Genomic DNA, 22,075 nt, shown 5'->3' on the forward strand with positions numbered 1-22,075 from the left:
ATGCTAGCTAGGCTTTATTGCTTTTGATTTAGATCACTCAATTAAAACCAAATTTCTGTGTATTCCTCTAATTTGAGCATTAGGGTAATGTTGACTTCAGTTGGAGTTTCAGATTTAGCTCTAACATCTTTGGTTACACAGTGGTCTAATTTCAGGTCATTGAGGATAGGAACAGTCTGTTTCTGTATCTGTTGTGCTTCTAGAAGACCTTGCTAGGCTGCCTTTCTGGAAGGGGCACTTAAGCATGCTTAGTGGTACATTCCATCCCTGTTGTCGTTGTTGGAATTCTGATGGCATCTACCTTATTATTGCCCAATCGGAAGCATCAGAGTTGTGGCTTCATTTCTTCTGGGGCTTTCTCTATTCTAGACTCCCATCACTGACCTGTTTTGATGTTAATAATAATAACTTATACTTAGGAAGCAGTTAGTACATGCTATTATGGTAAGCATCTAACATGGATTATTTGAATTCTCAATTTTATGAAGTAGATCTTACTATTTCCATTTTATACAAGAGGAAGTGGAAGCTCAAGGAAATTAAGTAATATGCTCAATCTTTTTTCTTTGTAATTGTGCTTTGGTGAATGTTTACAGAGCAAATTATTTTCACATTCAATAGTTTGTACACAAAATGTTCCGTAACAATGGTTGCAGTACCCACAATATGTCAGCACTCTCCCCATTGCCAGTCTGAGTTTCCTGTTTACGTTTGTCCGGTTTTTCTGCTTCTTCCTGCCTTCTCTGCTTTTGGGCAGATGCTACCCTTTTGGTCTCATATAGTTGATTGTTCTAAGGAGCACTTTCCTCATGGGTGTTATTGTTTATTTTATAGGCCTGTTTTTTATTTGGCTGACAGGTCATCCCTGGGAGTGGCTTCGGAACCAAGTTAGAAGGATGACTAAGGATCATAGTATCAGGGCTTCCTCCAGTCTCTATCAGACCAGTAAGTCTGGTCATTTTTTTTATGAATTTGCATTTTGTTCTACATTTTTCTCCTGCTCTGTCCAAGACCCTTTATTGTGATCCAGGTCAGAGGGGTCAGTAGTGGTAGCCAGGCACTGTCTAGTTCTTCTGGTCTCGGGTTAGCAGAGGCTGTGGTTTGTGTGGGCCATTAGTCCTTTGGACTCATTGCTTCCTTTAGTCTTTGGTTCTCTTCACTCTCCTTTGTTCCTAACGGGAAAAGACAAATAGTCGTATCTTAGGTGGCCTCTTGCAAGCTTTTAAGACCTCAGTCGCTGCTCACCAAAGTAGGATACAGAACATTAACTTTATGAGCTGTATTATGCCAGTTGACCTAGATGTCTCCTGAGACTATCTATGGTCCCCAGCCCTCAAGTCCAGTAACTCAGTCCCTCAAAGTGTTTGGTTGCGTCTAAGAAGTTCCCTGACTGTGCTCTCTATGCGTTCCAGTGTATATATGACTGTACATGTAGCACACACAAATATGCATGTAGAAGTATCCACAACTTGGTCTATATATGCACGTGGGTATACGCCTGTATGCCTTCCTGTACCTATTCAGCATACGTATCTGCCTATGGAAGCCCTAGTGGCCCAGTGGTTAAGAGCTCGGGCTGCTAACCAAAAGATGTGCCAGTTTGAATCCACCAGCTGGTCCTTGGAAACTCTGTGGCAGTTCTACTCTGTCCTATAAGGTCACTATGAGTTAGAATCAACTTGATGGCAGTGGGTTTTTTTTTTTAGTCTGCCTATGTGTCCAATTATTGTTTGTTGTTACTATTGTTACAGGATTGTGTATGTTGTAGTATTTAGCATAGTTGCCTTTTATTCTTGTGTACTTCTCAGTGTCTTTCTTTGTCTTGATCGTGTTGTGCTACTTTCTCCCATATTGTGTGTCGCCTTTCCCTCACCAAAGTTAAAACCCGTTACTTATTACATTTTTTTCTCCTTAGTGTTTTTTTTTTTTTTTTTTTTTGATGGCATATGTTTTTCAGGAATGGGATGCATGCTTACTAATTGAGTGTGTTTAAGTTTTTGGTTGGTGTTTTAGTTGTCCAGTGCTGCTGTAACAGAAATACCACACGTGGATGGCTTTAACTAACAGAAGTTTATTCTCTCACAGTCTAGTAGGCTAGAAGTCCAAATTCAGGGCTTCAGCTCCAGGGGAAGGATTTGTCTGTTGGCTTTGGAGAAAGGTCCTTGTGATCAATCTTCCTGTTGTCTAGGAGCTTCTCAGTGCAGGAACCCCAGGTCCAAAGGACGGGGCCTGCTCCGAGTACTTCTTCCTTGGTGGTATGAGGTCCCTCACTCTCTGCTTGCTTCCCTTTCCTTTTATCTCTTGTAAGATAAAAGGTGATGCAGGCCACACCCCAGGGAAGATCCCTTTACATTGGCTCAGGGATGTGACCTTACTAAGGGTGTTGCAATCCCGCCCTAATCCTCTTTAACATAATCCAATCTTGCCTCTTTAACCACGGGCAGGGATTAGGATTTACAACACATAGGAAAATTACAATCACAAAATGGAGGACAACCACACAATACTGGGAATCATGGCCTAACTGACTTGGCACATATTTTTGGGGGACACAGTTCAGTCCATGACATTTGGTAATAACGGATTTTGAGAAATACGATCTGGTAGTACAAGCCACCAATAAGGCAAGTGGCACTGTGGTGCCACGGATCCGCGGTATGACAATACGCCAGTGGAAACTAGGGAAGTAATTTATTGCAGGCACCTTTCCATCAGGTTATATGGAGGACCTCTGGTTTTCCAAATATGACACAAAAACTGAAACAAACCCATCAGGGCTCCGTAACTATCGCACAAGAAAGCCTAATTATGCTTGCAAGTCTTATCTCACAGAAATAAAGGGAAAAAAAGAAAAAGTTTACAAACGTCTACAAAACTAACATTTAGGAGGCATCACCTGATAGAATGTTCAACCTGTACAACAGTGAGGCTCCAACTCATATCTCCTGAGCTTCACGTATTTCAAAAGGGACCCACCTTAACACTAACTGCTTTAGAGCTGAAATGACCTACTACCTATGAGGTCCAGAGGCTGGTGTACTGTTACACCAATAGCAGCAAAGGCGTTAACATGTGTCTGCTGTCTAGTTGGTGCACCTCTCATCCCTTTGTGACCTTAAAGAATGTTACTTTTTGTGCATAAACTTTTTATGGTAGGATCTCATACGATATTTGTCTTCCTTTTGTGATTGGTTTATTTCACTCAGTGTAATGTTCTCTAGATTCATTCATGTTATGAGATGTTTTGTGGATTTGTCATTAGCCTGTATCGTTTCATAGTATTCCATTGTGTGTGTATCTAGTGTTTTTTATCCTTTCATCCATTGGTGCGTATCTAGGTTGTTTCTGTCTTTTTGTTTTTGTGAACAGTGCTGCCATGAACATGGGTGTGCATATGTCTATTCTTGTTATGGCTCTTATATCTCTAGAATATATACCTAGGAGTGAGATTTCTGGATCATATGGTATTTCTAGCTTTATTAAGGAAGTGCCATAGTGTTTTCCCATAGTGGCTGTACCATTTTACATTCCCACCAGCAGTGTATAAGAATTCCAGTCTCCCCACAACCTTGCCAACATTTGTTGTTTTCTAATTTTTGGATCAGTGCCGTTCTTGCCAGGTGAGATAGTATCTTATTGTACTTTTGATTTGCATCTCTCCAGTGACTAATGATCACAAGCATCTCTTCATGTGTTTTTTAGCCGCCTGGATTTCTTATTTGGTAAAGTGTCTGTTCATATCCTTTGCCCATTTTTTAACTGAGTTGTTCGTGTCGTTGAGGTATTGAAGTTTTCTATAACTTTTAGAGATTAGACCCTTGTCATGTTGTAGCTAAAAAATTTTTTCAGTGTACAGGTATCTCTTTTTACCATCTCGATGAAGTCTTTTGATGAGCATAAGTGTTTAATTTTTAGGAGATCCCAGTTATCTAGTTTATCTTCTGCTATTTGTGTGTTTTCAGTTATGCTTGATATTTTGTTTATACGCTATATTAGGGCCCCTAGCATTGTCCCTATTTTTTCTTCCATGATCTTTATAGTTTTAAGATTTATATTTAGCGCTTTGATCCATTTTGAGTTAGTTTTTGTGTAAGATGTGAGATATGAGCTTTGTTTCATTTTTCTGCAAATGGATATCCAGTTTTGCCAGGACCATTTGTTAAAGAGACTTTCTTTTCCCCATTTCACGAACTTCGACCCTTTGTCCAAGATTAGCTGTCCATAGGTGGATGGGTTTACTTCTGCGTTCTCAATTCTGTTCCATCGGTCTCTGTGTCTGTCATTGTACCAGTACTAGGCTGTTTTGACTACTGGGGCTGTATAGTAGGTTCTGAGATCGGGAAGTGTGAGGCCTCCTACTTTGTCCTTCTTCAGCAATGCTTTGCTTATCTGGTGCCTTTTTCCTTTCCATATAAATTTTGCGATTAGTTTTTCCATTTCCTTAAAGAATGTGGTTGGAATTTGGATTGGGATTGCATTGTATTTGTAGATTGCTTTGGGTAGTATTGACGTTTTCACAAGGTTAAATCTTTCTGTTCTTGAGTATGGTATGCTTTTGTGTTTAGGTAGGTCTCTTTTGGCTTTTTGCAGTAGTGTTTTGTAGTTTTCAGTCCATCACTGTGTGTGCGCCACCCACCCCAGAGGTTAGGGACCGGTGCTGGTGTTATGCCCTATGTCTTGTTCCCGGTTCCCTTCCTGCTTTGTGGACACTGGGATTCCCAGAGCGCTTGTCCTCCTTCATGCAGCCTTGCTCCCTAGGTCCAGTTTATGTACTGCTCACCCTGCTTTATTCCGGGTGTGTCAGTGCAGTTTCTCTGTCTCCTGTTGGGAATTCTGTGACGTTGCCTTTCTGTGCTGCTTATCCAGGATCCCGATTGGCTTTGTCTCACGATGGCCACGTTTTGCCAGGTTGGCTGGCAGGGCCGCTCCACTCCGTATCTTGTTAGCTGTTTTTGATCAGTTTTTTCATTCAACTGGTGTTTAATTCCTTACGCTTTCATTTCATGTTCAGTGTTCCAGAATTGTCTATATCTATATCACTTGGTTTCTCAGATCTTTGCTATAGAGGGATGGCAAGGTGTATCTAACTAAGCTGCTGTCTTGGCTCCTTTCCTGTGCTCAGTCTTGTAACTATGAAAAGGAAGAGCCATTTTTGTCTTCTCCAAAGCCCATGCTCTTAATTACGACAGTGGACTGTGGTTTATAGGTGTCATTTCTACAACGAATCAGTGGCAGGCTCAGCTATCTTTGGAGTTCTAAGCCACTGCTTCTAAATCAACCAGCATTTCTCTCTTTGTCAAGATTCAGGAGGAACTTCTTGCTTGCTTAGTGACACTGATGATGCTGGGGCTAAGACAAGTACATGACATTAAGAGATTCCTTGCTCCCTTTCTTAGTTTTCTCCTTTTCTGTATATATGCTTACCTACCTCTTTTTTTGTTTTTTTTTTACCTCTGTATGTGTAGATTTTGCAATACAAATCGCAGTGCCTCCTTTTGGCAGTACTTATAGGACCAGCCAGACAAGGTTTTTATAATAATACATTTCTGTATCATTGAACCTAGAGGCAGAGTTGAGTCTCTTTTGAAAATCTGTTCATTATTGTTCTTCCTACATTTTTGGAAATTAGTGTTTGCTTGTTCTTTCCTGAAGTCACCTTGGGTTTGATGTAGAAGTTCCCTTAGAGAGGAATTACCAAAAGCTACTAAGAAAACCTTGGAGTTAGAGCTGTTAAGAAAAATGGTCGGGAAGCAGCCCCCTCATATTCCAGAATGTGCGCCTGTTTCCTAATACTGGTTCCCAAAGAGAAATTTCTTAAACCTTGCTTCTAAGTATCTCACAGAACCAGTAGTGTCAAAGATGTCTCACCCTGAAAGCTCCCGGGATCAAGTAAGTTTGGGAAATGCTGCCAACCCTGGATCCCCATTTTGAAGATTCATGTTGGGGATGCACATTAGCACTAGAAAGTTCCAGGAAGCCTTGAGAAAAGAAAGCTCTGTCTCTCTCTCTCTGTGAGATCTAGCATTTCTCAGATTCCTAGACTGGAGGCCCCCCTCCACCTTTTCTGGTGGAAAGTTTTATAACACAGGAGGAGCATTCCTGGGTAAATAAACATTGTTCCAAGCTGTTGGTTGTCTTTGATGAAATTAATGAAAAAATAGAGTGCCTTGTGGGGAGTAATGAAAGAAGTGAGCTTCATCTATTTTCTTCCTTTTAACATAACATAGTGACCAACCAGATGATATAATTAATTCTTTTTCCTGTTTTTCTATGTTTCGTTATCTACTCCAGGAGGAGAATGTCTAAATGAGTTTATTTTTAAAGTCATTAGCCAGTAAGCATGCTGAGAATGATAACTTTGGGGGATGCTCTGAGTCATATTTTATAGATGAAAGTACTGTATTTTATAATTTCCAAAATATTTTAAGTGAACTTGGTGTCTAGTGAGAAGTGCTGAAAGATTAGCCAACAGCGTCATTTTGGAACATAGAACAGAGATAACAACTGCCCAGGGAGCCCTGTCATTTACATCCTTCTGGGTTGGCAGTTTGGAGCCACCAGCCACTCCTTGGAAACCGTATGGAGCAGATCTGCTCTGTCCCTGTAGGGTCGTTATAAGTCGGAATTGACCTTATGGCAACGGGTATGGTTTTTTGGGTTCAGTAGATGGGAGGGGAAAGGGGTAGGGATGAGCAGGGGCGGTGACGGCCACCATTTTCATACTAAGAGAAGGCTTTGATGTAGAAACTGGTAGAAACAGGTTTATGATGATTTTAGCAGGATTAGGTGTTGATGCCCCAGACAGGGTGATAAGGCGAAATGTCTGTGTTCACGTAGACCAGGGTTTCTCAGCTTTGGCACTATTGACATTTGAGGCTAGATAATTCTTTGTGGTGGGAGCTGTCCTGTGCATTGTGGGATGGTTAGCAGCATCCCTGGCCTCCATCCCCTAGATGCCAGTAGCACTCTCCTCCCCGCTTCCCCCACGTCATGACAACCCAAAATATCTTCAGACATCGTCAGAGTTCCAGGAGGACACTACCACCACCATTTGCTCTTGAGTCGATTCTGACTCACGGCGACCCCATGTACTTCGGGAAAATTCTGCTCCCTACAGTTTTCAATGGCTGATTTTGTCAAAAGCAGATTGCTGGGCCTTTCTTCTGAGGTACCTACCTCTGGGTGGAGTTGTACTGCCAACCTTTTGGTTAGCAGCCAAGGGAGGGGGGAAAATTCACCCCCAAGTTGAGAACCACTGACGTGAAGTCTTGTGGCGAGAACAATACTTCAAAAGTTTGGATAGTGAGAATTCCACAAGAAGGACCTCTGTTGAGGGAGGGAAGGAAGGAGACAAGCAAGCATGTCTCCTTGAAATGTAAAAGCCCCAGAGACGTGTAAGATACCCTAAGCTACTGGTTTTCTCTTCCATGCTTTCTAGTGCTGGTTGTCGCAGAAATGTTTGCAGATGTTCTAAAATATGTCTTTAAAATAAGGAATGACTGGTTGGTAAGATGAGTGAGAAGAAACAGGAACTTGAGCTGTTGGTTCGATTAGAGCATTTCAAGGACAAAGGCTTCTGTGCAGGATTTAAGACTTATGTGCAGAAATTTAGAAGGCTTGTTCATGTGACAAAGGAAAATCACTTTGAAGCTCTCCTTTTGTTACTCAAAACATCACTGCTGATTTAGAAAATCTCTACTTTGCTTCAAGCTAGAATGGAATGGTAGAGATGCTGCTAAAAAGCATGGTGTTTATAAAATGCCTAAGGAAAGTCTCCAAAGCCTTTGACTTTTACTCCTAAAGCATGAACCCTTTGTTATTAGCATTTATAAGGGTAAGTAGTGATTCACCAAACACGCTTCATTTAAAAAAGAAAGGCAGTTTATATCCAACTAACAGTAAAGACTTTAGAAATTTTTTTCTTGCTTTCTCATCGTGAAACTATTTGAGGAACCCACTTCAAGCAAAGACTGTAATGAATTTTTCTGAAGCTTATTAACGGTGACAGGTTTAGCCCAGACCCTTTCAGTGTTTCTGTAGACTCATTGATGAATTAGTAAACTGCCCGCACAAGCGTCTTTTAGTTAAAGGATGTGTTTCCAGAGGGAAGTAGAGCTTAGTACAGAAGTACCATTGCCAGAATTTCTCAGATTGATGCTTTTGACTGTACCTAAATTTATAGGAATTTTCTGCCTCTCTTTGTGTAGATACAAACATTTCATATGCAAACCTCCACTTAGATGGATGGACTTGGAAAAAATTTTTTTTTTTACTTTTATAAGAATACAAATGGATGTATTGAGCAGAAGTTCAAAGTATGACTTCAGTTTTCCTTTTGTCTTCCAGTCCACTGCCCTGTCCAGAGCCAGGTGTCAGAGTGTTTGAGGTACATCCTTCTAAACCTGTCTATGCATTTTACATATCTATAAATTTTATATTTGTGTTGTTGTGTGCTGCCGAGTTGATTCCAACTCACAGCGACCCTGTATGATAGAGTAGAACTGCCCCCATAGGGTTCCTAAGGCCAAAATCTTTACAGGAGATGATTGCCAGATCTTTTCTCCTGTGGAGCAGCTGGTAGGTTGGAACCAGTTAACAATTGAGCTCTTAACCATTGTGCCACCAGGGCCCCTTCTATATTTGTAACAACAACAACAACAAAAAACTCGTTGCTGTTGAGTTGAGTCTGACTCATAGCAACCCTGTAAGACAGTAGAACTGCCCCATAGTGTTACCAAAGAGTGGCTGGTGGATTCTAACTCTCAACCTTTTGCTTAGCAGCCGAGCTCTTAACCACTCTACTACAAATACAAATATGATATGTGTTTTTTTTTCTCCCAATTTAGTATAGTACACAGTATATGTATTGTTTTGTGACTTGAATATTTTTCACTTAATGGTATACTGTAATTGATTTAATAATTTTCCTGTTGATGGAAGTTAGATGGTTTCTGGTGTTTAGCTTTGTTACAAATAATCCTGCATCAAACTTTTTTTTCGTACATGTATTCCTCTCTTTGGAAGATTTCATTTCTTTGGTTTAAACCATTGCCCTGTGTTCTAAGATCAATGACTTGATGTCTACACACAGCAAATAGGTCCCGTACCCATTTTTCTCTGGGGTTAACTAAGGAAAGAGCAGGGTTTTCTGCCTAAATCTTAAGAGTTTCTTAGTTGTGGGTATGCTATCGGAGAGATCTTATGGTAATCTCCTTAGTTGAAGATTTTCTTGCATTAGCTTGTAAACTCAGCACCTTTTTACTTGTCATACACCAGGTATCTGCAGAGATGGTCAGCTGGGTAGCCCAGGTAAATTACCTGGCTCCCAAAGGCATTCATGAGGATGAAATCAAAGATACCCCTAGAGAGAGCACACAGCTAGATAACTGAATTCTGATGGGGGGTTGGGTGGCTTATTCCACAACACAGTTCTGTAACAGTTGTGCAGCGGCCATAAGGAGGCCCTGGGCAGAACTGACCCATTGTGGTCCCTGTGGAATAGCTTAGGTATTTGAGAAACTCTTCTGTGTTGGAGTTTTTCTAGCAGAGCCATCATTTTGGATTGCTAAACTGAGGGCAGTCTAGCCGGTTAAATTTTTCTAAAGAAAAACGTGGGAAAGGTATTTTTGGAAGCTTTGTATAGCAAAGTAAGTAGATATGCCAGTGATCAAGAACCTTCGTGCTAACGGCAAGTCAGCACAATTCTATTTTTGACTCTAAAAGAAAACATTCATCACACGGTTTGACTTGAGTTGGCTTAATTTGAGTATGTGATGGGAATTTAGTCCCTGGGTGGTACAGCAGTCTGCCTCTCAAGTGCTTTGGATTGGTGAGGTTGTCTGGTAGCGGGAGAGGGAGATAAAGACAATGTCTAGTCAGCTGCATCAGTGAGAGACCTGTGATTTTCCACTAAAATGACAACAAAAACTCCACAAAACAGAAGCCCCTCAGCTTGAGCTGTGTCACACAGGCCTAGCCAGTATTGTTGGTTGTGGTTTAAGTGTCCTCTCCCAAACCCCAGTGCCTCTCTGGATGTTGGAAACCACGCAGAGCCTGGGGTGAGCTGTGGTTAGCCTCATTTCCGGAGGAAGTGACTGGGTGGCTGAGCTTTGTGAAGGCTGGTGCACCCAGGGAGCTCCTCAGTAGGGAGCAGAATGTTAATATGTAAATTGATTTTCTTTCTGCAAGGACTCGGCAATTAAAGGAGCCCTCTAAAAACAACCTTTTTGATAGGTTAGTGCTTTGCTTTGATAAATTGTTTCTTACTAGTTTACTATTCTAGTTCTCTTTCTGTACATGTCCTGTATTGTGGTTAAATAAGAAACTTTAAGGAGCAGAGAACTTCGTCTTTCTATAAAGGATTTTCTGGGATCCTGTTCTGGTACGAATCAGGAAAACTTCATTAAAGGAGTTTTACTCATTTGAATAATAAAACGCAAATCCTGATGGGATGTTTGATTTTTATATGAGCAGATTCAGGATAAAATTCCTAGATAGTTCATTAATAGAGGAAGATTTGGGAAATTGAGCATTTTGGAACTTGCACGTGATTTTTCACAAACTACAATCAGAATAAAGCATTAAATCAGTTAATACCATGCGAAAGTAAAGAGTCACTTAAAATGTACCCATTCATGGATCAACATCGTGATTTTTGTAAATATTCAATCAAAGGTTTTGGAGATTAAAAAAAAAAAATGTATATGATTCAGATTTTCTTTCCTTGTCTTCAGCATAACATGGACTACATTATCTTTTCCTTCTTTCTTCCCAAGCATTTTAGAAATGTACGTTTAACAGCTAATACGAAGAGTTAAAAGCTCTGAAGTTAGCTGTGCCAAGGTGAATAAAACAACTTTTTTTTTTTAGACTATTATCAGGCAGCTGCCACAAATAAAGAGGAGTGCTTGTTTGCGGGCATACCTTAAAATCCACCAGGTAGTCCTTCTTGAGCCATGGGTAGCTGAATCAGTTATAGAACATATGTCCGTGTACTTTAACTTTTTCTGGAGAACAATTTATTAAGGAAATAGCATCCATATTAACTTGTACCTTCTATTTAAAACAACATTTTTCCAGAAGTGGACCAGGTGCTTAAGCAGTATAAACTTCTTGAGTCAAACGAAGTATGCTTGCCTCTCCTTAAATGCTACAGCCTGGGATGAGGTTTAGACATTTGCTTTCCTGCTACCCAGAGGCACTTATACTGTGACTGGGGCTCCAGTTTGTCCCTTGCTTTTTTTCACTGGAAGGTGGTCATTACCTCCAGTTATCTTTTTAAACTCTTAACTGTATCTGGTATTCACTCACTAAATCTTCAAGATTAGCATGTCTCTGAGTTGCCCTGTTACAGGAATTTTTTTTCTCTCTTCCCCTTCTCTCTTTTTTGAGAAATTTAAAATGTAACAGTAAGTATATGAATTACATACCAAGTCCTACTTATATTCTCACCAGCTGCTGTTTTAACTGTGAATGTCTCTTTGTATGCATGTCCTGTTCCCTTCCTGTCCTCTGCCCCCCCTTCCATCCTCTTCCTCCTTCTCCCTCCTGCTTTCACCACCCCGTCTCTTCCTCCCAGTAGGTAAATGGCTCTCCTTGCTTTTTAAAGGGACTTGGGACTGATTACTTAGGAAATATTTTAAAATCACTAGGTGAAATGGATCATGCTTTGTAAATGGGGTTAAAAAAGTTCTTGTCCTTGGTTTTGGTCTGTTTTTGTGCATGTTTTGAGGGTTTTTGGTTAAAATTGGAATTTATTTATAACAAATTTGACTGAAGTTACTTACCTTAGAGAGTTGCTAGCTATATCCCTCCGTCTGACTAATCCTCCCCTACCTTTTGTAGTAGTTGTTGACCGTGCCGTTTTCTTTCTCATCTCAGTATGATTTTTAATGCCAGCCTAGGCCAGTTTGCCTTCACTCCTTGATTTCCTTTCTTTGAGTTGGGGGAGACAATTTATTGTTTAGATAAGAAGATTTCCTTCAGGCTAAGATCTCTTAGGAAAGAAACAGTAGGAGAGTAGTAAAATATCTCTCCTTCCATCCATCAAGAGACTATTTTTGACTTCATAGTAAAATATAGGGCACTTTTTATTTATCCATAGGCAAGCCTAGTTTACTATGAAGTCAAAAATACATAGTCCCTTGATGGATGGAATGACAGAAGTTATCCTTTGAGACATGTTAAACATAAATGTTACGATTTAAGAGCATGAGTAAATAATTTTAATGTCTTTGTTTCCCCTTTCATTTTTTTTCATAATTTTTATTGTGCTTTAAGTGAAAGTTTATGAGTCAGTCTTTCACACAAAAACTTATATACACCTTGCTATATACTCCCAATTACTCTCCCCCTAATGAGACAGTCCGCTCTCTCCCTCCACTCTCTCTTTTCGTGTCCATTTCGCCAGCTTCTAACCCCCTCCACCCTCTCATCTCCCCTCCAGGCAGGAGATGCCAACATAGTTTCAAGTGTCCACCTGATCCAAGAAGCTCACTCCTCACCAGCATCCTTCTCCAACCCATTGTCCAGTCCAGACCATGTCTGAAGAGTTGGCTTCAGGAATGGTTCCTGTCCTGGGCTAATAGAAGGTCTGGGGGCTATGACCACTGGGGTTCTTCCAGTCTCAGTCAGACCATTAAGTCTGGTCTTTTTATGGGAATTTGAGGTCTGCATCCCACTGCTCTCCTGCTCCCTCAGGGGTTCTCTGTTGTGTTCCCTGTCAGGGCAGTCATCGGTTGTAGCTGGGCACCATCTAGTTCCCCATCTTTCATTTTATCACTTGAGATAAAAATATGTCTTCAGGAAAAAAAAAATCTTGATGATTTTAAAGCAAATGAATGAAGCTCAGCACTGTTTATCTTAAAGGTTATTTTGTGAAGTATTCTTACTTCTACAGTAATCCATGAAAGAGAGTCAGTCTTGTAGTTCCTTGCTTTGGCTCTAAACTTTCTTGGGAAAATATCACAATCTGAATTTAAAAGGAACCTCCAACAACTGTATGCATGAAAAGATATCTGTGGTACTTGTTACCTACCAGTTGAATCCAACTCATAGCGACTCTATAGGACAGAGTAGAACTGCCCCATAGGGTTTCCAGGGAGCAGCTGGTGGGTTCCAACTGCCAACCTTTTGATTAGCAGCCAACTTCTTAACCATTGTGCCACCAGGGCTCCATATCTGTGATAATATTGTTGAATGTAACAAAGTCTATTATGTTAAAATTACAAACATATATTTATACTTAATGTTTATGGATGCATTTAGAAGTACATAGACCAAATGGTATCAGAGTTTAATCTCTGAGAAGTAGCCCTCCCTGAGACCTTCACTTTGTGTTGCTTACACTCCTGGGTTTTTGAGTATTAGCAAAGAGCATATACTACTCTTATAATAAAAAAAAGTTAAAAAAAAAAAACAACCCAGAAATGAAAGAGAGGTGTACTTGAATCCATGTCAGCATGTTGGCTAAATGAAGCTGTTTTCAAAGTTGCTACTTGGGCATTCAGGTTAGAGTGATTGTAGAGTAATTCTTGGCATAGCAGTGTTTACATGTTACTGTTGTTAGGTGCCATCAAGTTGGTTCTGACTCATAGTCACCCTGTGTACAGCAGAACTAAACCTGCCCAGTCCTGCGCCATTCTCACAATCATTGCTATGTTTGAGCCCCTTGTTGCAGCCACTGTGTCACTCGTTGAGGGTCTTCCTCTCTTTTGCTGACCCTCTACCTTACCAAGCATGATGTCCTCCTCCAGGGACTGGTCCTAGAGCTTTTGAATCAAAAAGGTTTATATTGCCTGGAAGGTCCCTGCGTGGGGGTGTGGGGGGTGCGGAAGGGACAGGGGAGAGGGGATACCATTATTCAAGGTTTTGCTTGTGGACTGAATGGTGGGGCTCTCGACCTGTCAATGGATTATTCAATACTCTGTACGCAGAAAGTCTTATGGGATGCTTGTCAGGTTGACTGGAAAGCAAGTTGGTTAATCTAGATCATCAGATCAACAATTTTCGATTTGCACTTCAAAGACAAAATTATAATTAGATGCTACTGTGAGTTGCTTTAGACATCAGTGAATGCCTTCCTACTGTGGAGTCAGTTAATAGTTTGCTTTTAGAAATGAGATAATTGGAAAGTTACATACACTTTTGGACCCAAGTGCTTATTACTTAATACAGTAGAACTACTTGAAGACCTAACATTATGTATGGAAGGGCTGGCTTTGATATTTTCTGTGTGTTTAAAGGGTTTGGCTTAGGCATCTCATGTGTTAGTCAGAGAGCGCAGTGGTTGCACTGGGGTTGAGTGGTGGCGTGTTTTTACCTAACCGTGGATCAGCTGGGTGGTTCCAGAATTTTCCAAACCATTGGAAAAGCCCCCAAAATGTTCACCAGGTGTATTATAGCTTTTTCCTTGTCCTGTGTTTACTGCCTTTGGTAGTAAGTTAAAAGAGTCACTTTCCTCCAGTTCCAGACTCAAACCACTTAGAGAAGGAAGAGAGATGCGTGGTAGGCTGTCTCCATTCGCCAGAACCTTTGGTGTAGATTGCTCTGCGCCATCATTTGTGTTAGGATCCTTCAGAGCACTTTTGCATGGAAGCATAAACACATGATTTTCATCTTGCCATTGAAAATAGAAAGCCTTTTCTTTCTCTAGAAAGGGTTTAAGAAATAAAATAAGTGAAAATAATCTTACTAATCAAAACCAACAAACCATGGCTCATTCTGGGTATTAATTTGCGAGACTTTATGAGTATTGACCTCTTTCTTCTTCCCTAAGGAAGTAATTAATCTTTGCCTTTTCTGCAGTTTTGATTCTTCTTTATTCCCATTATTTCTATTAGACTTGAAGTCATCTTCTGTGTTCAGAGAGTCTGGGATTTTATGAACACAACTTAGCCTATCAACTTTTTCTAGCTATCTTGGCAATTTTATGTAGGTCAATATTGTGTTCTGCCTGAAATATTTTAGAGATGAGTACACAGTAAGATTTTTGGGACTATTGGAATCATAAGCGATTGTGGCCCTCTGAGCATGTGGAACTCAGGAGAAAGTTAATGTCCCTGGGAAAGGCCAAAAGAAATTGTGCCTGAACTCTTTCCTCTTTCTTCTGTTACATCCTTGTGGCATGGCGCCGTTGGGCAGAGGCTCTAATTAGACTTTTTCTGTGTGAATTGTCACTAAAGATAGACCCAGATTGGCTTGTCCAACTTGGATTGTGTAACAGGTTGCCAGTTGCCAATGGTATAGGTGACACTTCCACAGAGAAGTAGACATCTCTACGTGCCCTGGCCCTTTCTGCTTCATGTGGTGGTATCTGCATGTCGGCTGCAAAGGACTCAACTCATAGGCAGTATTTTCCAAAAGGCATGGAAGGTGTCTGACATGCTTTTGGGCGGGGGGGGGGGGGGGGGGGGAGGAGTCTAGAAGTTAGATAAATTTGATAAACATTGATACTCCAACCCTTCTTTGAGATCCAGAGTGCACGTTAATATACTCCATAGCTCAAAGGGAGGGGTAAGTATAAAGATTTGGAGAAGTCTTGGCAGAAAGAAACCAGGTTGACCCTTGCAATGATTTGACCCTAAGGCCTTCCTTCCTTTATAATATCTATAAACAAAACACAATTTTTGGAAACAGCAATGTACATGGTGTGGTGTGTTAGACTTGGCAATCACTGGCTCGTCAGCCCAGTGTATACATTTTTCAACTTCACCGTGTTAACCAAAACCCCAAACTCTGCCATCGAGTTGATTTCAACTGCTACCGACCCTATAGGACAGAGTAGAACTACCCCATTTAGGGTTTCCAAAGCTGTCAACCTTTACGGAAGCAGACTGCCACATCTTTCTGCCATGCAGTGCCTGGTGGTACGAACCACTCACCTTTTGGTTAGCAGCCAAGTGCTTAACCACTGTGCAACCAGGACTCTAAGCAGAACGCAATCTTTGGGAACAGTGATGTAGATGATACGGTTGGCACTCACTGGCTCACCAGCCCAGTCTGTACATTTCTTTTCAGCTCTACCGTATTAACCCGTTGCCATCAAGTAGATTCTGACTCATAGTGACCCTAAAGGGCAGAGAGCTGCCCCACAGGGTTTCTAAGGAACGCCTTGTGAATTTGAACTGCCAACCTTTTGGTTAGCAGTCATAGCTCTTAACCACTACACCACCAGGGTTTCCTCTACCATATTAAAAAAAAAAAGTAACTCGAAATTCATCATCGCGGTTGTGGTTAGCTGCCATCAGGTTGGTCCCTGACTCACGGCGACCCCGTGCACAACGGAACAAAACACTGCCTAGTCCTGCACCATCCCCATGATCGATTGCAAATTGGATTGTTTTGACCCATAGGGTTTTATTGTAATAAACCAAAAAACCAAACCCATTGTCGTGGATTCTATTCTGACTCATAATGACCCTATACGACAGAGTAGGACTGCCTGCCCCATAGGTTTCTAAGGAGCAGCTGGTAGATTCGAACTGTCAGCCTCTTGGTTAGCAGCCAAGCTCTTAACCACTGTAGCACCAGGGCTTCTTTATCACGGTGGGTATATAAAGGCTAAAAACCAGGGCTCCCCACTCCATAGAGAGCTGGCTGTTCAAGGTTATTAGCATGCTACTGATGCGTGTCAGTCCGTTTTCCCAAAGATGTCATCAAGGGTGCCAGATGTTAGAATGTGTTCTCTAAAATCTTCATTTTGTAATTCGTTGTCGCTTGTCTTCCCTGTTGAGTGCAGCAGTTTTTACCCAGCATGTCTGCTGTGACCCAGCCGAGCTACCAGTGGTGTCTGGAGTGGGAAAGGGGGCTGTAGCACGGCTGGAACGTCTTCAGCAGCTACGCTTTCAGCTTTGTATTCCACTCCCTTGGCACAGTTCTGGGGCTCTTCATATATGTATCTCTTACTAGAAACCATTTCAAATCCTTCTTTTTAAAGGCATTTCACAAATAAAACAAAAGCAAATAATGTATATAAATGTTGAAAAGATCAGTCCATTGTGGAAGGATTTTGAAGCAGGTTGGGATCAGTCAGTTATAGAGAGGTGTTTTCAGGAGGTTTTGAACAGGAAGAAGGGTCTCGGCTGCAGAATGGAGCAGAGGAAGATAAGCTGGCAGAAAAACAAGTTGAGAGACAAGATCCCAGCCCCATGTGACTTTACGTTTTCAAACAGACATACTGGCTAGGTAGAGATATGCAGACTACATTCTTCAGAGAGCCATGATTTTGTTCTGGGGTCAAGTCTTAGATTGTAGGCCTTTTAGGCCTTTTACTTTTTTTCTTTCCATCCCCTCTCTTCCTCTATGGCTTGAACAGATACACAAGAAAATCTCGAGGTTCAAGTTTCACTTTGATATTGGCCCTGATCTAAGGGAAATTGTTATTCTCATTTCATCATGTCACTATGAGTTGGAATCGACTCGAAGACAATGGGTTTCGTTTTTTTTTTTTTGTATTTTGTTATGTGCGTTCTTAGATCTGGCTTGACAGAACAGTTCAACTGTTTTTGAGTAAACAAATAATTTTATAAGCTATTAGTTGCATTTGGGAATATAGATGATCTAAACAGAGCTGAATATGGTGCCAGAAAGGTTTTCTTCCCTTCATTTTCAGCTCTCACTGGGTAAGGGTCTTCTAAATGCATTGAGGCTGGGGAAAACCTAAGACCTTAAAAAAAAAAAAAAACTTTAAAAATCCTTAATGAATATTTATAAAACCTAATTTTGCAAACTAAAGTTACTATTTCTGGGACCATGGACATTTCTGGTTGCGTACTATTTTCTGAAAAATTACAGAATTTGCTGTATCTCACTGAAAACAATTTTGAGACCACATTAAATGCAGTAACACTGTAAGGCTTACAGTCAGTGAAATTTTTTCATATTGTGATAGATTTGCATTTGTATTAAGAAAACCTGAATATATTTTATATGATTTCGGAGAAACGAGGCTTCAGGAGCAGAGTGGTTTTTTAAGTTGCTTACATTGAGGAAACAGATGTAAAGTCGAGGTTCCTACTTAACTCTTTGTAACATTTTTAATTTTTTGGTCAGAGTAATACATGTATTCAGACTCATGGCGACCCCATGCATGTAGAGTAGAACTGCTCCAAAGGGTTTTCACGGCTGTGGCCTTTCAGAAGCAGATGGGCAGGCGTTTCTTCCGCAGTACCTCTGTGTGGGTTCGACCACCAATTTTTTGAGTAGTGGTTGAGCACTTAGCCATTTGCACCACCAGGGACTCAAGTAATACATATACATAGATTAAAAAAATAATGAAATAATACTCTCAGTCCTAATTCCCATAGGCAGTTAATGTCCTCCTTTGGATCTTTTCTTCTGTTATTTACTGTCTTATTTTTAAATGATGTGTGTACACTGCTGAGTTTTTACTTCTTCGTTTTAGGTATTACTTCCTGTTGTGATGGAGAAGGGTTTTGTTCTGATCCAGAAGAGTGCATTGGTTGATGCCCTGGGCTGGGGAGACAGAGAGCCTGGATTCTCATCCATTCTGTACCACTTAGTGGCCATATGTCTTTGAACAAGAGACTTAAACTTTCTTTGCCTAATATATAAAAAAGGAATAATGACAACAACAACAGTAATGGCCCGCAAGCCTGCCCTAAATGTTTGCAGGGCCAAGGGCAAGAGTACAAATGAAGACCATATGACTAAATATTTAAAAGGTATATTTAAATATTTTAAAAGGTATATACCATGTGCCTAAATATTTAAAAGGTTTAAATCAAGCTACACCCATGACCTGTCCCCTGTTCCCACCCAGGGCCTTGGCGGATCTCCCTCACGCCCCACAGTCTTTTTGGCTGGCTTACTTCCGTCTCTTCCCAAACATCCGGCAATCTTCTTTAAGGACAAAGCTCAGAAGAGCAGCTGGAAGCCCTGCCTGCGTAGGTGGGCCTGTTCTTTGGTGGGCTTCCTGCGATTACTCATGGAGCTGGACTCTTCACTGGAGCATCCCACAAGTCAGCATCTGGAACCTCTTTTCTGCGGCCTTTCTTTCTTGGAAGACTCTTCGATTCTCCTGCCTGGGTAATATCCTTGGCTGTTGTTGGCCTTACAGGCAGAGGAAATGGAAGGCTGGGCCAAGAAGCACTCCTGGTTTCTGCTCACACCTCACTGTGCTTTGTCTTTCCTCCAAGCTCAGTGTCTTCATCCCTGTTCTTTCTCTCACCTTAGCTTCTCTTTCAGTGCTTGTTTTAGGACGTGGGGAACACCTTTCTGGATGGGGTTTATAGCTAGGTGGACTGTGCTGAGGGCCGTGTAAGCTGTGTTTTTATCCATCCATTTCATGTTGTGGTCTCAGCCCCCTGGGGCCCTGTCTGTGAGCCGGGCCACTGGACAGCTGGGTTGGGCAGTGTGTGGACATGGTGTGAGGTGTGGGTGAGGATTAGGTGGGGAGCAGCTGAGGTCTCAGATTGTCTTTGCTTAGTGCTTGACTGGGAAGACAAGTTTCAAAATCCAGAGAAAGAAGAGTCAGAGAGAAACATTGAGATAGTTTACTTTGTGGGTTGATGAAATCTTGCTGCCTTTTTAGAGAAATTGTGTTTTTTTCCCCCACTTAGGAACTCCAGGTGACCCTACTAATGGCTAATACCAAGAGTAGGGCTGGAGGCATTAGAAAAAGAGCATATATCTTGAAATGAATGAGATACGGTAAGGAACCGCTGCCCTCACCCTGTAAAGTTACTCAGGAATCTCCCATCTTCTCCAGTCAGACCATCCTCACCTCAAAGCTTCTTCACTTTTCCATCTCAAGAAGGTTTAGTCAGTTTTCCTTTTTTTCCTATTTTGTGTTATTATTAGAACAAATAAAAGAGAGGAAGAACTTAGTGCTTTTGTGCTGAGTGCTTAAACCAGTTAAAGACCAGTTGCCTTCAAATCAACTCTAATTCATGGCAATCCCTGGTGTGTCAGGTAGAACTGTGCTCTGTAGGATTTTCAATGGCTGGTCTTTTGGAGGCATATCGCCAGGCTTTCCTTCTGAGGTGCCTCTGGGTAGACTTGAACCTCCAACCTTCAGGTAGCAACTGAATGTGTTAACTGTTTGCATGACCCAGGGACTCTGCTGAGTGCTTGGCACTGTGCATATATTAATTTCTTTTCACTTATGCAACAGCTCAATGGTAAAACTATCGTTTGTTCCTGTTTTAAAGATCAGGAACTTGAGGCTCTCCCTGCATAAGAGCCTAAAGAATGGGTTCTTCTTATTTTGCTAATGGACATTAGTGTGTGTGTATATGTGATGGGGGAGGGCAGGATAATGTAGGTCAAGGAATAGCATGATCAAAGGAGAAGTGTGTCTAAATACGACACGCAAAACTGCTAGCAGAGCAGTGGTTGGGTCAGATTATATAAGGCCTTTGGTGTCAGGCCAAGGAGTTTGGATAATTTAGAAGATAATAGAGGGCCCTTTGAGGATTTTTAATAGCCGTCGTGATAGACGTGATTAAAATGGAATTTGAGAAAGATGAATCTGAATAAGGATGGAGGGATGGAGAATGGAATGTTGTAGTCTAGACTTCAGGTGAGCTGGACCAAAACAAGAGGAGTGACAGGGGGTTTACAGAGGGGATGATGTGAAATAGCTTGCCAAGGAAAATGAACAGGACTTGGGGAGAGAGAAGAATTGAAGGCAGAATTCTGAGTTTGAGTGATTCGGAAAATAACGGTATAGAAAGAGAGGAGTCAGATTTTGAGGGATAGATGATGGATTCATTTTAAGATATTTGAAATGGTTGTGGATATCTGATTTTAAACACCCCCAGGCACTTTTAACTAGAGATCACAAGAAAAAACAAAGATCAGATCTGAGCCTCTCTGAAGTTAAATGGCTGCCGTATCGCTTGCGTGGTGGTGGACTAGCTACATAAATTATTGGGAACTCTTCTGCATCACAGATTTGTCTATTCTTCCCCATTTATTTATTCAGCCATTCATTTGTATCAGTATGAACTCATGGATATTATTCTATACTCTGGATTATAATCCAACTGCTTTATTTATGTTGTTGCTCAAGTAGTTCCAGCTTTGGCCTTGGGGAGCTCTTTTATTTTTTTTGTACTTTAAAGGAAAGTTTACAGAACAAACTAGTTTCTCATCAAACAGTATATGCATCATTCTATGGCACTGGTTAACAACCCCATGATATGTCAACACTCTCTCTTCACAGCCCTGGGTTCGCTGTTACCAGCTTTCCTGTTCCCTCCTGCCTTCCAGTCCCTGCCCCAGGGCTGGTGCTCTCCCCTTTGGTCTTGTTTTGTTCCATGGGACTATTCAATCTTTGGCTGAAGGGTGAACCTCAGGAGTGATCTCCTTACTGAGCTGGAAGAGTGTTTGGGGGCCGTATTCTCAGGGTGTCTCCAGTCTCTGTCAGGCCAGCAAGTCTGGTCTTTGTTTTTGAGTTAGAATTTTGTTCTACCTTTTTCTTCAGCTTTGTCCGGGACCCTCTATTGTGATCCCCGTCAGAGCAGTCATGGTGGTAGCTGGGTACTATCTCGTTTTAGTGGACTCATTCTGGCGGAGGCCATGGTATATGTGGTCCATTAGTCCTTTGGACTAATCTTTCCCTTGTATCTTTAGTTCTTTTCATTCTTCCTTGCTCCTGAAGAGGTGAGACCAGTGGAGTATCCTAGATGGCCACTCACAGGCTTTTAAGACCCCAGATGCTACTCACAAAAGTAGAATATAGAACATAGTCTTTATAAACTGTGTTATGACAATTGAGCCAGATGTTCCCCAAGGTCATGGTCTTGGGGAGCTCTTTCCAGTGGCTCCTGTGTCCCTTTGCCACACCCCATCAGTGTAGTTTTTGAATTTTTTGAGTACTTTCTTACTTTCTGGCAGTATAAGATGCTGCAGGATCACTTTGTGTATTTCCTGCCCCACACCTAGAGTCAGCCATTTCTCCAAGGAGCTCTGGCTCATTTTATTGGAGGATGGTGTTAGAAACCGAGGTTGGGTTGGCTGCGCCCTTGCTTCTGGTCTTTGTCAGACATCTGCATCAGTGTTGGGTTCTCCTTCTCAGATGACCTCATTTTTTTCTCTTTTCCTATCATAA

At 41.4% G+C, this 22,075-nt stretch overlaps 1 protein-coding gene across 13 annotated transcripts in view; it reads left to right on the top strand.

Moving 5' to 3' along the window:
- ZNF532 (zinc finger protein 532) overlaps nt 1-22,075 on the top strand; it is a 135,635-nt gene that overhangs the window by 27,043 nt on the left and 86,517 nt on the right. For 5 of the 13 annotated variants that reach the window (XM_049899922.1, XM_049899921.1, XM_049899923.1 and 2 more), the window contains one exon: nt 18,404-19,047. The exons of 7 other annotated variants lie outside the window; for them this stretch is intronic. In XM_049899922.1, coding sequence (XP_049755879.1) covers nt 18,756-19,047 — 292 coding nt within the window. In that variant the 5' untranslated portion in view covers nt 18,404-18,755. Of the gene's footprint in view, nt 1-8,346; nt 8,387-18,403; nt 19,048-22,075 lie in introns of those variants that run through there. One more of the 13 variants, XM_049899926.1, reaches the window with a different exon arrangement.

Source organism: Elephas maximus, chromosome 11 (genome assembly GCF_024166365.1).
Source record: "Elephas maximus indicus isolate mEleMax1 chromosome 11, mEleMax1 primary haplotype, whole genome shotgun sequence".
In the NCBI taxonomy this organism is placed as follows: Eukaryota; Metazoa; Chordata; class Mammalia; order Proboscidea; family Elephantidae; genus Elephas; species Elephas maximus.